At 32.7% G+C, this 15,052-nt stretch overlaps 1 protein-coding gene across 1 annotated transcript; it reads left to right on the top strand.

The window, feature by feature from the left end:
- Window positions 1-66: 66 nt before the first annotated feature.
- Window positions 67-13,731, top strand: LOC128186510 (T-cell immunomodulatory protein-like). The gene is made up of 17 exons (XM_052856299.1): window positions 67-275; window positions 538-774; window positions 3,306-3,363; window positions 3,690-3,761; window positions 4,144-4,250; window positions 4,522-4,580; window positions 4,681-4,777; window positions 4,880-4,971; window positions 6,165-6,328; window positions 7,281-7,437; window positions 7,797-7,902; window positions 8,402-8,445; window positions 8,611-8,689; window positions 9,145-9,266; window positions 9,424-9,506; window positions 9,732-9,849; window positions 13,265-13,731. Exons 1-17 carry the CDS (start codon window positions 110-112, stop codon window positions 13,322-13,324), a joined length of 1,821 nt encoding a protein of 606 aa, XP_052712259.1. The 5' UTR covers window positions 67-109; the 3' UTR covers window positions 13,325-13,731.
- Window positions 13,732-15,052: the final 1,321 nt, after the last annotated feature.

Here is a 15,052-nt window from a genome sequence, read left to right as displayed (position 1 = left end):
TTGTCGTAAAAGCTAATGTTTGATCACACAAATGTTTGCATGCATATGAAATTATTGTTTGGCTTTTAAGGAATATATTTACGTTGATGATTCATATGATGGTGACAACATGAAGCAATTTGTGTTGATTATTTTAGTGTTTCGCAGCTGTTTTGCAAATTCTATACACGATGTTACAACTTCGGCATTTGGGTCAGTTGTTCAAGGAAAGTTAGCAGCCTTTGGTGATTTTAATTCCGACAAACATACCGATATTTTTACCCTGTCTGATGATGGTAAGAAAAATGTTTCTTCCATCCTGTTTTCTGGACCACATTTGCTTACATCGCAATATGTAAATTATTTACAACAGTTCATGTCAATATTGATGCAAAATAATAAATGTACATATAATTGTAGGGTATGTGAGTTTAATAGTAATAAAGTTATTGTAATATGGTCATTTGTTGCCCAACACCTTAAACATTAATCTGACACATTAATGACATTTTGTTTTCTTTTGACTATTTATTTATTTTTTTGTTTTTTGAAAAAAAGGTAAAACCCTCAAACTGTTCACTGCTACCTCAGACAGAACATCCACAGAATTCAAGTTCACAGAGACAGTACTCCTAACATCGAGTTCTGAGGATGTGTTCACTAACGTTGTGCCTGCAGATTTCAATGGAGACACACAGATGGACTTGTTTGTAACTACTCAAAAGCTGCCAGCCTCGAATACTGCAGTTAATGGCTGTATTTATTGGGGCTCTTTGTCAAAAGGAAGCGTACTAGGTAAATTACAGAAAAATTACCTACCCACCGTGGCACTTGTACAGATGTCACACATGTTTACATCTGATGAAAGCTGTTTATTAGCTGCAGTTTTCATTGTGGAAGTTTTTATATGATCTATAAATCTCTGTTATACATATATTTGTACTACATATATAGAGGCTCTGATTAGACCAAAATTTCATTAGTGTTACTAATGGCCTATAAAAAAAATGGATTTCCTGTATACTCCATGTTTATGCATGTATATTGTATAGAAATATTTTTCATATAATTTAAATATTCATTTCTTTCTGAATTGTTTGTGAACTGATAATTTTATGGAACTGAATAACATTCAGATCATAGAAGCACATTTTTGTAGCAAAATTCCTATATCAAACTACATGTATGTCTCCCACTACAGTAAAAAAACGGTTATAACAAACATGCTTAAAATGAATTGACGCCTACAGATTTTCATTCCCCATGACTTTATTACATGTTGTAAACATAACGGATAGAACGAACTACGCTTATAACGAAGGAAAATCACCCATCCCTAGCACTTCGTTATAAGCGTGTTTTACTGTACTTTACTGTAGTAGATATACATTGCATTGCCATGAAGATCAACATCCTAGCTGTGACTGCAAGAAAGGAAATTCATATACAATAGACATTTGAATTATGTTTGAAAGATAATATAGAGAATGTAATGTATCTTAAGTGGATATGAATTGGAAGTATTAAGGATAAAACATGTATTGCTTTCAATCAAGTGCCAAAAAGTATCTCCATAAATTAACAAAATAATACATGAAATATGACCAGTAATTAGAACCATTTTAACAAGAGCTTGGACTTTGGATAGTTTTGTCAAACAGCAATGTGACGTAGGCCTGTCTATTTCATTGTCAGCCACTCAGCCATGGCTCTCTGAAATCAACAAGATTTGTCTGGCTTTTGAGCCAAGACTACGCAATCGGTGCATGTTTCGCTTGAAACCGCATCTTTTTAGCTCACCTGAGCCAAAGGCTCAAGTGAGCTTTTCTGATCACAATTTGTCCGTTGTCTGTCGTTGTCGTCGTTGTCGTTAACTTTTCACATTTTCATCTTCTCAAGAACCACCGGGCAGATTTCAACCAAATTTGGCACAAAGCACCACTAGGTGAAGGGGATTCAAGTTTGTTCAAATGAAGGGCCATGCCCTCTTTAAAGGGGAGATAATTGAGAATTATTGAAAATTTGTTGGTATTTTTCAAAAATCTTCTTCTCAAAAACTATTTGGCCTGAAAAGCTAAAACTTGTGTAGAGGCATCCTCAGATAGTGTAGATTCAAGTTTGTTCAAATCATGGTCCCCGGGGGTAGGGAGGGGCCACAATTGGGGGATCAAGTTTTACATAGGAATATATAGAGAAAATCTTTAAAAATCTTCTTCTCAAAAACTATTGGGCCAGAAAAGATCAAATTAAAATGGGAGCATCCACAGGTAGTGTAGATTCAAATTTGTTAAAATCATGGTCCCCGGGGGTAGGGTGGGGCCACAATTGGGGGATCAAGTTTTACATAGGATTATATAGAGAAAATTTTTAAAAATCTTCTCCTCAAAAACTATTAGGCCAGGAAAGCTCATATTTGAGTGGAAGCATCCTCAGATAGTGTAGATTCAAGTTCGTTCAAATCATGGTCCCTGGGGGTAGGGTGGGGCCACAATAGGGGGATGAATTTTTACATAGGAATATATAGAGAAAATCTTAAAAAATCTTCTTCTCAAAAACTATTGAACGAGAAAAGCTCAAAATATAATGGAATCATCTTCAGGTTGTGTAGATTCAAGCTTGTACAAATCATGGTCCCCGGGGATAGGGTGGGGCCAAAATGGGGGGATCAAGTTTTACATAGGAATATATAGAGAAAATCTATAAAAATATTCTTCTCAAAAACAATTTGGCCAGAAAAGATCAAATTAAAATGGAAGCATCCTCAGGTAGTGTAGATTCAAGTTTGTTCAAATCATGGTCCCTGGGGGTAGGGCGGGGCCACAATGGGGGATACATTTTTATACATAGAGAAAATCTCTAAAAAAATCTTCTTCTCAAAACTATTAGGCCAGGAAAGCCCAAATCTGAGTTTGATGAAACCATGATACCCTAGAAAAAAGTGGGGCCACAAAATGGGGGGGGGGTATATAGGAATAGAGAAAAATCTTCTTACAGGTACAACAACAAAAGGGGCTTGGTATTTACCACAAGAAAGAGGTGGATAAAAATTGGCAGATTTTCAATTTTTTTTAGCAAGATCTACTGTACTTAGTTGTCAAGATATTTTGATACTGTAATGCTAATTTGATCAGAATTAAGGCAATTGTTGCTCAGGTGAGCGATGTGGCCCCTGGGCCTCTTGTTTATCTTGTTTTGACGCAAGAATTAAATAGCTATGTCCTACTAAAATTCCAAGATCTTGTTGAAATAGTTCTACTAATTTAATTAAGTGTGTATGAGGGCCCAAGTATTTCTTGCCAAAAAAATTCAATACTTTTCTCTTTCAGATCACAGTGATAAACTATGCCTCAGTGAAATGCTAAATGACCAGCCCTCAGTCTTGGAGTAAGTTTATTTTAAAGCAAACATTATCTGTATTAACACCTCCTGCAAGGTTCAATAACTCATAAATCCAGATGATTTAAGCAAGTTTCGATTCTCCCTGAATTTAAAAATTACATGCGAATAAAAATGCCCAGACATTAAATGTGACTTACACCATATGAGAGTGTTTATAGCATATGAAAGTAATAATAAAGTTAGTTGACCAAGTTTATAACTTTTCAGATCAGGAATAGTAACTGTGTTTATGTTACATTTTGGGTTGTCAGAAAAAAAGATAAAGCTTATTGTAGATATATATAAATCTCTTCATTGTTGTGCTTTGTCAGTATGAATGGAGACATGATTCCAGATTTAATGGGAGAGAACTCTGGAGGAGTCCGCAAGTACTGGATCTTTCAGTGAGTTTAATTTTATTTTGATGAGATGAGTGATAGTCAATTTCTATAGCAAAGATTTACATAATTGAACTGTGGAGTATGATTGGCCCAAGAAAATGTTATTATATGTGGTTGTTGGTACCCATATGAATATCATATGATGCACTTTGCCTCCGACACAATCTAATAAATACCAATCTGCTATACATTTTATACAGTTTGTTGTTCTTATATTTGATTTTTGGAGTAGAAATTTGATTCTGGATATGAAAACTTTATCTAAATTCTTCTGTAATCTGTATAAAGTGTTAAATTAATGAAAAGAATTAACTTCCTTAAGACCCCAAGCCAATCAAATTTAACAGTCTATTCAGATGGATGTCTGTTGGAATTTTGTTTGTAGTAAAGACACCAAGAATTATACAGTGCAGCCAGTACCTGGCAGTCTCCCAGCTTTAACTCATCCAACAGCGGGGGCATTTGTGGACATAGATGGAGACTTGGCAGCAGGTATGGATACGAAAATGGAAGTTCAATCACAGTTAAAGTTGTTTTCATGAAGATTGATTTCTCATATATAATGGGTTTGTCTCAGTGAATTGGATATCCCAACCACTATTTCTTTCAATATTTTAACATCTACTGGTATCTAAAAAATCAGAATACTAAGATAAATTGCAAGTGCCTTTTCTCAGGTTAACCAAGTTCAAGATAATGATGTTTAACTGTATATAATTAAATAATTGTATACACATTGTACCCTTGGTATATTTTTCTGCAGATTTCTGTATGATGTCTGTGAAGGATGGCAAAAGGCAGCTTGAAGTGTGGATGAGTATTGTAAGTATTTTAGCTCTGAAAATATTTAGTCCACAAAGCAAAAATTACTACATTTTGAATTGTGATTTAACTAAAATAATCTTAATTATACATTTTTTAGAATGGGAAATTAACAAATACCAATAATATCACGATGGATGAGTTTGCAGATAAAAAAGTTATAGGACAACCAGTTTTTGCGGATTTTGGAAATCAAGGTGATAATTTTTTGTCAATTTTTTTTTTAGTTAAAAGAATGAATGAATGAGTCATTTACCTTGTGCAATTGTCTTTCTTTCATCTTCTTATAATGGTTTCAGATTCTACCATTGAAATTCTTCTTCCTGTTTGTGATGACGACCTGTGCACCAAAAGTTTCATATATTTGTATCTCAGTGACAGAATCTCACCTGTAAGTACTGGTATATAATATACATGTATGTAAATACAAAAAGCAGAGCCAGGAATGGTGAAAACATTTGCAGTTAATATGATTAAATTGTGATTTCGTTTTAAATATTTACTTTTAAATTATATAGAAAAGTATATACATGTTGTTGAACGTTATTCAATATTGAATATTGAATTTTTATGGGATTTAGGGGTGGAGTCGATTCATGAAATAAAATGTTTATCAAGGTAGAAAAAAACCCACACCCATAATATTTATTATACGTGGTATAACCAATGACCAATTCTTATTATTATTCTTTCATGTTAAATACTGAAATCTGATTGGTTAAGATGCAGTTGATAATTCGTTCTATTACCCTCACCGTTATCAACACACTTAGCAACGGGTAACACAACGAATTGTTACATGGGCGTAAATTATGCCTGTACGGTTTGCTGTAGAATTCACGTCTTTTCTATATAAAAGCACTAAAAATTTCTCTAAGATTAAGACATTCAGTATAATAAAATAAATAGTGCCTGTTTGGGAGGATAACAATATATATATAGTGCCTGTTTGGGAGGGTAACTGTTGAAATTGACACCCCGAGAAAACCATTGTCAACCGACGCGAAATGTCAACAGTTACCCTCCTAAACAGTAAACAGGCACTATTTGTTTTATTATATTGAATGTCTTAATTTAAAAAAAATACTGCTTTTATATAGAAATGAAGTGAATTCTACAGCGAACCGTACGCACATAATTTACGCGCATGTAACAGTTCGTTGTGTTAGCGGTTGCCAAGTGTGTTGCTAATGCTGAGGGTAATAGAATGGATTACCAACTTCGTCTAAAGCAGTCAAATGTCAGTATTTAACATGAAAGTATAATAATTGAAATTGACACCCCTCAAAAACCATTGTCAACCTCCGCTTCGCTTCTTATTGGAATTGATGTATATTATTGCCAATATTTATGAACATCATCCCAACTAATAGATATATATGCAGTTGAACTTTGAGATTCAAACATTGATATTCTTAACACTACATATAACATAAAAAAATGTACCCAATTACTGTTTTTTTAATGCATTTTTATCTTCACATCTTGCATCTTAGGATATTGAAATCTTTTCTCAGCTTTGAAACATACAAAAAGCTCCTAAAACTTGAACAGAGTACAAACAGCTTTGCTTTTTCTTTCCAGTGGACAAAGTTACCTATAAGTTTTAAGGCAGGGAGCCAGGACTGGGGCTTTGTCCCTCCCAGCAAGGGTCTGGATGGTGCCCCCATCACTCTCAGGACCGGGGACTACAACCTGGATGGATTTCTAGACATGGTGGTCGTTTTACAGTCTACAGATAGTAAAGGGTAGGGACTTGCATTTACTTTAATTGCACATAGAATATAGGGCTTAATTGTTTACAGTAGAATATGCTCATTTACATAAATTTAAGATTGTAATAATCATTGGCTTAGAATACAGCGTATTTGTTCTTTTTTCGTAATTTGGCATGATTCTTTAAAGCATCTTTGATTTTGTCTTTGTGTGGATGAGAACCAAACAAGTTTAGTTCCCTTTACTACACAAAACATTCGGACAGACATACCGTATAACGGGTAATTTTTACTGCTGTGATTTTTTACGAATTTTACTTAAAATAGGACACTTTCAATTTTTATGCGTTATTTTTTTACGAATTGGACATGTTCGTAAAATTTAAAATCATCTGTGGTAAAAGGGGGGGGGGGGGGAGAGATTTCACCATGACTTTGTTACAGTTAACATACATACAAATCAGAAAATCGTTTTTCTGTTAGCTTCGTATCCCCGTCATAGTTATTGACTGAGTGATTGGAATCTAGCTACTAACGTGGCATTATACATAGTTTTAAAAAATACTCAAGACTGAATAGAAAGATCTGAACTGTTATCACCACGTGACCAAAAACGCTCAAATATACCTACATGTACAGCCGTCAGGGACTGAGCTGAAGGTCATGAACATTACTATCATACATACGATGTAGAAAATTTACGTGCAGTGTTTTTTTTACTTCTGTGAAAATTTATAAAACTCGTAAAAATTAGTAAAAATTAGCAGCACGTAAAAAATACCCGTTATACAGTAGTTTATGATAATCAGTCAATAGTCTGCAGATAAATCTTATATGTACATGTAGTACTTATATGGTGTATTATATATTTTTTTCTAAAACTAAAGTTTGTAGCTGTCTTATACATGTAGGTTTTAATCTGTACACAGTAGAATTGTTACATGCAAGGGAATCTACATCTCTGTATACGTGTAATTGTTTTCAGGAACCTGACAAGGAAGGCCCTTATCTTACAGAACATTCCCTGTAGTGACGCAGCCTGTGATGGGTTGGGTCGCTCATTCAGTGTCAGGTGGGATTTGTCCCTCCATCCCAGTGCCGACTTAGCCGTTTACCCAGCATTCTTTGACTACAGAGAAAATGTAAGGCTTCTTGTAAAATGCAGTATCTGTATAGCTATATTTATTCGCTTTTACCATTTTGTTTAAAATACCTGTAGAAAATACAGAATTAATGTAAATATACATAAAAAAGTGGCAATCTTACAATTGGTGGATCTTAAGTCCACATTAATGATACACGTACAAATATATTACTGTAACAAATACATGACTTGCTGTCTAACAAAGCTTGTTTTCAAATGTACTAAAAACTTATGATTATCCTAATCGGTTGATGAAAATTGTTGCTTGATTTTGAGAGTACTTAATACTGTAATGTTCTTTGTATATAGTACTATGACATAGCAGTATCTATTGCATATATTATGATCTTTATTCAGGGCATATTGGACATAATTTTGACTACATACAGCAAGGACAAGAAATACCATACTCATTTATTGGAGCAAGAGTTTTCAGAAGATGCTAACTTCCTCAAAATTATGGGTAACCTTAATACTATTATTTATTTGATGCAATCAAATGGATATCAAACAGATTAAAAGCAGTAAATCGAATTGAAAGTAAAAGAATAAGAATTATAAAATGAAGTGGGGTTTATTTATGAATATGATATTACTTGTTTTAGGTACTGTAAACCAAGTTTTATTTGCGTGCAAGAAATTTTCTCAAGGTTAGCAAGAGCCTCTTTGTCGCAATTTTTTCTCGCCACTAACTAATCCTTGCCCTGTGTGTGTAATAACAACATGGTTGTAGATAAGGTTTGATTGCGAAAATAAGTCCCGCGACGGAGTTTATCTCAGGTTTATCGTGAAATAAATTCGTCGCGAATAAAAGTTGGTTTACAGTAATTGATGTGTAAATAATGAGCCTCATTTCCAGGCTTACAGCTGTGAATAAATACACTTCAAATATCATATCCTAGTTAATGTTGTTTTCTCCTAATTTTTCCAAGTTCTAAAATCGTTTTTCTTTACATTTTCAGTTGTAAGTGGACTGTGTTTTGGGAATTGTCCTAAAGATAGAGAGGTAAAATAAGCATGGTCATTTAAGACCAAAGGTTACACATGAACATATATGTTTTTCATCAGATGCAAACATGTACATCTGTATAAATTCTTATTGTTTAATATGGCTTTTCCTACTTTAGTGGGTTTTTGAAATGACCATTAATGAGGATTTCTTTGATTACAGCCCTATGGAGTAAACCAGTATGGGCCTGTCGTTAAGTACACCACACAGGATGTGGAAGGGAAAACAATCACAGGGACAGGTAGGATATACAGGGTGTAACTGTCAATTTATAAAAGGTAGAAAAATAGAAATCAATCTCAGAGAAAAACATAAACAATTGTTACCAGTTAATTATATATATATGAAGTGCAGGCTTTGTTATGACCAGGTACTTACAGATTTTGATTTATGACAATTTTACAAGAAACTTTTATCAGACGTGTATTACCGGTATTATTCGATACTAGGTAGATGTATTTACATGGTTTGGTTACAGTTTTCGTTAGATTCTAAGAACTTGTAAATACATTGGTACTTGCTTGTACTGGGTGTCAAGTAAAAGTCACTCAGTTGCAATCAAAGTCCATAGACCTATTTCCTCACATGAAAAATATCTGTTTCCATATTCAAGTATATTCTAAGCTTAAGCATGTGACTGATTTTTTAATTGATGGATGCAACTATTACAAAGGATTCTGGGATACATTTTTTCAGCCACTCAGCTGTCTCAGTCAGCCTACACACCCCTACAGCTACCGTACGCCGTATTTGGTCTCGGACAAACTCCAAACTTTGTGGACAAAATTGAGGCAGGCATTCCCAATCCCCCAGGAACGGTGAGTGCGGCAAAGTTTGTGAAATTAAACTTAATCAAAGATGTAAGGACTACTTTCTTCAAAAAGAAATGTATGAGTCTATACAATTTGAAACTGTATGTCTCTTTTCTAGATCTCAAATTAATTGCTTCAAAATGATTTTCTTAATTTTTTTCAGGGTATACGTAAAAAGTCTTGGTCTTCCATTATTCCAAATTCTCAGCTGATTGTTATCCCATATCCCAATGATGATCCAAGCAGGTACTTAAACAACAACAAAATATACCAATACATATAAAGTGGATGCAAGATTATACATGTATTAAGCAAGTTTATGTCTCCCAAAACTTGTTTGTTTTCTTGTAGTTAAATAGGGGGAAAAAATGATATTTTCTAACTACCCAGTAGGTAAAAATCAGAAATAATCTTTGCTTGAAAAGTTGACTGTTATTTTTTTCTTTTATTCACATTCCCACTTTGTTACAGTTGGAAGTACAAGATGTTTGTGACCCCGAGTCGTATGGTCATGTTGACGGGGGCCACGTTACTGGGGACGTGTGGTTTTATTGCTGGGCTGGTTGGCATATTACATTGGAGGGAAAAGGTAAGGAAAATTTTCACCCATGGAATACTCTTTACAGTTTATATATTCCTTCATTATTGCCTAATCATTGCTTCAATATGACACCATAATTTGTGAATGAATGTTTTTTGTTCTTTTAAACTTATTTTATGGTATTGTGCCTTTTAATGATTACTATAAATACTATTCTTTAAACTGTTAAGAGAAAGATTGATACATTTGTTAGGTTTCCCTTTCCAATGCTTGTTAAATATATGTGCAATTCAGTCTTGAATTAGATTTCTTTAATGTGATAGTTATTCACTCAGAAGGGACATTTTATATGTTGGGTTGTTGCACCTTAAGGTAGTCCTATACTCGGCACTGAATGGGCTCAATCATTAAAAGCTTAGCTTTAAATGATAAATATACATTCTAGCAATACATATACAAAAGAAAATATGTATGTTTACATGCTAGTTTGTTTGTTATCACCTCTCAGACGGGTGTACCCCCTTGCGAAAATTATTAACAATTATGAAATTTGCCAGACGTCCGTTTTTCCTATAAATAATTACCAATTTTGAGAAAATTAGAACTGAACATACAAAATAGAGTATAAATATTTATTTAAGCCATATCTCATCAATAATTTTGCGCAAATTTTTGTAAGTAAGTACGCTTTATGGACCTGATGTATCAAAATAGAATACAAAAAATGCAATGCTAGTATCGCGTTTGGTAATTTTTTTTACTATTTTATGGACTCAAACTTAAATTCATGGTGTTTATTCTATAGATTGACATCTTAGAAAAAAGATTTGGTAAAATAAATTATATGTTGACGAATTACTTTTCACGCTATAAGCTCTAAACCAAGTAGACCCTGACGAAAAAATCCGTTAAAATCACATTTTGCTACAGTTTTCTGCCGAGATCTGTCAACAATGTTAGATATCATTTAAACATTAATTAATTGACGATTAATTAAATGCGAAATAGCTTCTGTCTCTAAATTTAAACCGGTTTTATCAAAAGAAAAAGAAAAATTCGGGGGGGGGGGGTCAAAACAAAGAAAATATAAGCATACCTGAGATCCTGGTTAATCAGAAACTTCGTTTTTCATTTTACTTTAACATATCGAGTTTCACAACATTAATCATTTCTATCTCTCATAGAATACATATATTACCGTTCTAATTGCTTATTATTGCCATTGTTTACAACAGCGATGTAGAGCAAAATCAATACCGGGTAAACACATTCCATTTTAACTTGATCAATTCCATTTGATCAAATTCTTTGTCTGGTTGTTAATTATATAGAAAACAACTGAAAACAATGCACATTTAATAAAGTTTTTATTTCCAATAAATAACAACTGCTTGTTAAGAAAATTGATTTCAGTATTAAAAAATATAACAACAAAAGAACCAAGCATGGTCTGACAACTCATGAATTGTGAAGGGAAAATATCAGCTTTCCCTCATCACTGCAAGAGTAGGGTTTAAGAATTTTCTTAACAACTGCTTGTTAAGAATACCACGTTTAAGCTACTGCCTTACAACTGCTTATTTAAAACATAATAGACGATTTCAAGACATAAGGCTTATAAAAAATTGTGAATAAAAATACAACGAGAAACAATTCAGAAAACTGTAAGGTAGAATATTCCAAGCTTGCATTTCTTAACAACTGATTGTTAAGAATAGCTTTTACAAACTAAATAAAAATTATTTTGACACTGCTAAAATCCACTTTTAACAATCAGTAGCAGTTTGTGATTCATAAAATTTTCTTAACAACTACTTGTTAAAAAAATTGTGTTTACAATAAAACCGTTACTGCATGTAACAAGTTCATGTTTAGATTATCAAAAATGGCTTTTGATGCAAAATATGACAACTGATTGTTATGAATGCCATAATCTCTCACAGTGCAAAGTTTGCAAGTCCTAACAACTGGTTGGCAAGAATCAAGCAAAAAATCAAGTTATCGGTTTGTAAACCTCTACAAAACCGTGTAAACAACTGCTTGGTTAGAATATCAGAATTTGCTTCACAGAGAGCAACTCTTAACAACTGATTGTTAAGAATGCCGAAATCTAAACGCCATTGGGAAAGATTGAGGAAATTTGTAAAAATTGTTGGTTTTAACAACTGGTTGGTAAGAATTAGGCAACGAATCAAGTTTAACATTTGCAATCCTTCACAAACCTGAATTTGAAACTTCTTAACAACTGCTTGTTAAGAATGTCAGAAGTTAAGTTTTTCTGTGTGCAACGCCTAACAACTTGTTGATAAAGAATTTATTCTTAATAATAAAGGTAAGATAACTCTGGAAGCAATAACAATGTATTTCTTAACAACCACTTGTTAAGAAACTCTCAAAAGATGCTCAAATCAAACTTAACGCTGTTGTAACGTTTAGAATACATTTGTTCATGAATATGAATTGATATCAATTGACAATGACAAGATGATATTCAACGCTATAAATGTCTGTCCTAAATGAATAAGTAATCAAGGAGACTAGAATGGAGCAGCACAAAACATGCAGAATTAATTAGTTATATATAATATATCAATTATATTTATCTTCAATGATTTAGTTAAAGATTCAAGCTGACGAAAACACACTTTTTCTATATCGTTATCTTCACCAAGTATTTATTTGTGTGTATATATATATATATATATATATATATATATATATATATATATATATATATATATATATATATATATATATATATATATATATATATATATATATATAAACTGAAAGCCGATTCAAAACCGCACCGGTTTCATTGTAATCATATATATATATATATATATATATATATGTGGTAGAAATCATAGTAACTAAAGTTTGATCATGTATTGAAAATCTCGATATTCTTGGCATCTCTATTTATGTAATGCATCTTGTGAATCACACTAACTTAAGATTTTCCTGCGCGATTCTCTCTTTAATCTTTGATGGAATGTTTTTACTGTTAGTTAATTGAAAACCAGTCGCAAAACAGGAACTTAGTTTAACACTGACAATATGATCAGTACTCGTGAAGCAACCCTTATTCCTTTTGAAAATGTTCAATTCAAGGTCTTCCCCATTTACACTGCGCACTTCACCAATGTTAACTTCTGTCTTAGAAATCTTTACGACCACCATGTCATTTTTCTTGTACTTTCTTCTGTCTGCCCCTTGTTTTGTGAAAACCTGTAAATATTGCATAAAACACTTTTAGTTTAAGTCAAATCACATTCATTTTTATAAAATGTAACCATCAATTAAATTAGAATCAATAGAACTTGTTTTTGGAATTGATCAAGTTAAAATGGAATGTGTTGGTATCAAAAACGCTTTGTAAAAGTCGAACCAATATTGTAAAACCCGTATTATGACGTAGTGCGATACTCGGACTACTTTAATATCATTTTCATTCCTGTAGGTTGAAGACAAGAAAGAAAAGTTGCAGGAGGCCCACAAGTTCCATTTTGATGCCATGTGATTAACTACCTCAAACATATCAGACACATGCATAATATGGACTTCATTCCCAAAGGATTTCTTGCTGCTTTCATTTCGTCCAAAGGACACTCTCACTGTGATACAAGTGCAATTATTTTCTTTGTTGATCTCTGTGGATTAAGTTGTAGTAATTATGTCATATATGTGTTTATATTTATTTGAATATCTCATTTACTTTGAGATTACTTTGCCAGCTTTTTTTTCAAGGGAGATAATAGCTGCTGTTAATTATGAAGACTGTTTTATTTTTTCACATTCTGACTGTGTTTTTCAATTCATTGTGAAGCCATATAAGATGCTTAAGAAGATAGTCATATATATCATTAACATGTATTCTAATGTCTAATGAGAAGCCATGAGCTTTTAAACATTATTGTGTTATTGTAAAATTGTACATAATTATTGAGTTTATGTCATGTTTAATAACAAACGTGTTGTTTACTTGAAGTTTGTATTTAATATCTTTATTCCCTACTTGTTTAGCTTTAAATAGAAGCAATCAACTAAAATGTACAAGTAATTCTATATGTATATTAAATTGAAAGTAATAGCAAGCATTTGACTTGTTGATAGGGATATCTATTGTTAGGCATATCAAATGCCCTTAGTATGTTATACAATGGTATATTATATAAATAGTGCCTGCTTGGGAGGGTAACAGTTGAAATTGACATCCCGAGAAAACCATTGTCAACCGACGCGAAGCGGAGGTTGACAATGGTTTTCGAGGGGTGTCAATTTCAACTGTTATCCTCCCAAACAGGCACTATTTATTTTGTTATACTGAATGTCTTAATTTTTAAGAAAATTTTACTGCTTTTATATAGGAATAACGTGAATTCAACAGCGAACCATACGCGCATAATTTTAGCGCACGTAACAATTTGTAATGTTACATGTTGCTAAGTGCGTTGCTAACGCTGAGGGTAATAGAACGGATTATGAACTGCGTCTTAACCAATCAGATTTCAGTATTTAACATGAAAGTATAACAATATAGAATGTTAAAATGTACAATGTCACATTTGCAAAACATTTTAGAAATCCTTAATACTACACGTATGTGCATTTATGTTATAAACTTGTCCTACATGTATGTTGATGATAAATGAAATTTATGTGCTGTTTACGTGGGTTTTGATTCTAGATTATTTAGTGGAGTAGACTTCTAGTATTCCATCATGTAGTGCTATGTGGTACTTGTTTTTACTTGGTGCTGGAATCATTCCGAATTCAATAAACAAAAATTATGGAAACACAGACAGAGTTTTACTTATCTATCATTTACCAATATTTAATGTACATGTATAAATATATATTACAATGTTATGTAGATTGAATTTAAGGAAAAAGACATGCTTATGTTTAGACTTTTTCATCTTAAACTTGGCAATTTGCAAACTTGTTTTTACTTAGAAACGAAAAATATTATGTACGTATATTCAATCTACATGTAAATTCAAATTAGTATGTTTGTGCAATACTATAGTATGTTTCAGATTCTTGCCACCAAATGTTGAGTCCGACTCGTTCGTTTCCTCCAACTAAAATCAAATCAACTTGATGTTCCAGAAATCATTGCTGTAGTGATTATTTGCGTACTAATTCATGAACGCACACCCGGTGACGTTGCAATACCATAGAAAATAAAATTAATATTCTAAAGTGGCGTTCATTCAAAAGACATTGCAAAAGTCATTACGTAGAA

This window comes from Crassostrea angulata, chromosome 6, assembly GCF_025612915.1.
Source record: "Crassostrea angulata isolate pt1a10 chromosome 6, ASM2561291v2, whole genome shotgun sequence".
Classification (NCBI taxonomy): domain Eukaryota; kingdom Metazoa; phylum Mollusca; class Bivalvia; order Ostreida; family Ostreidae; genus Magallana; species Magallana angulata.
This window is presented reverse-complemented; position numbering and strand designations above follow the sequence as displayed.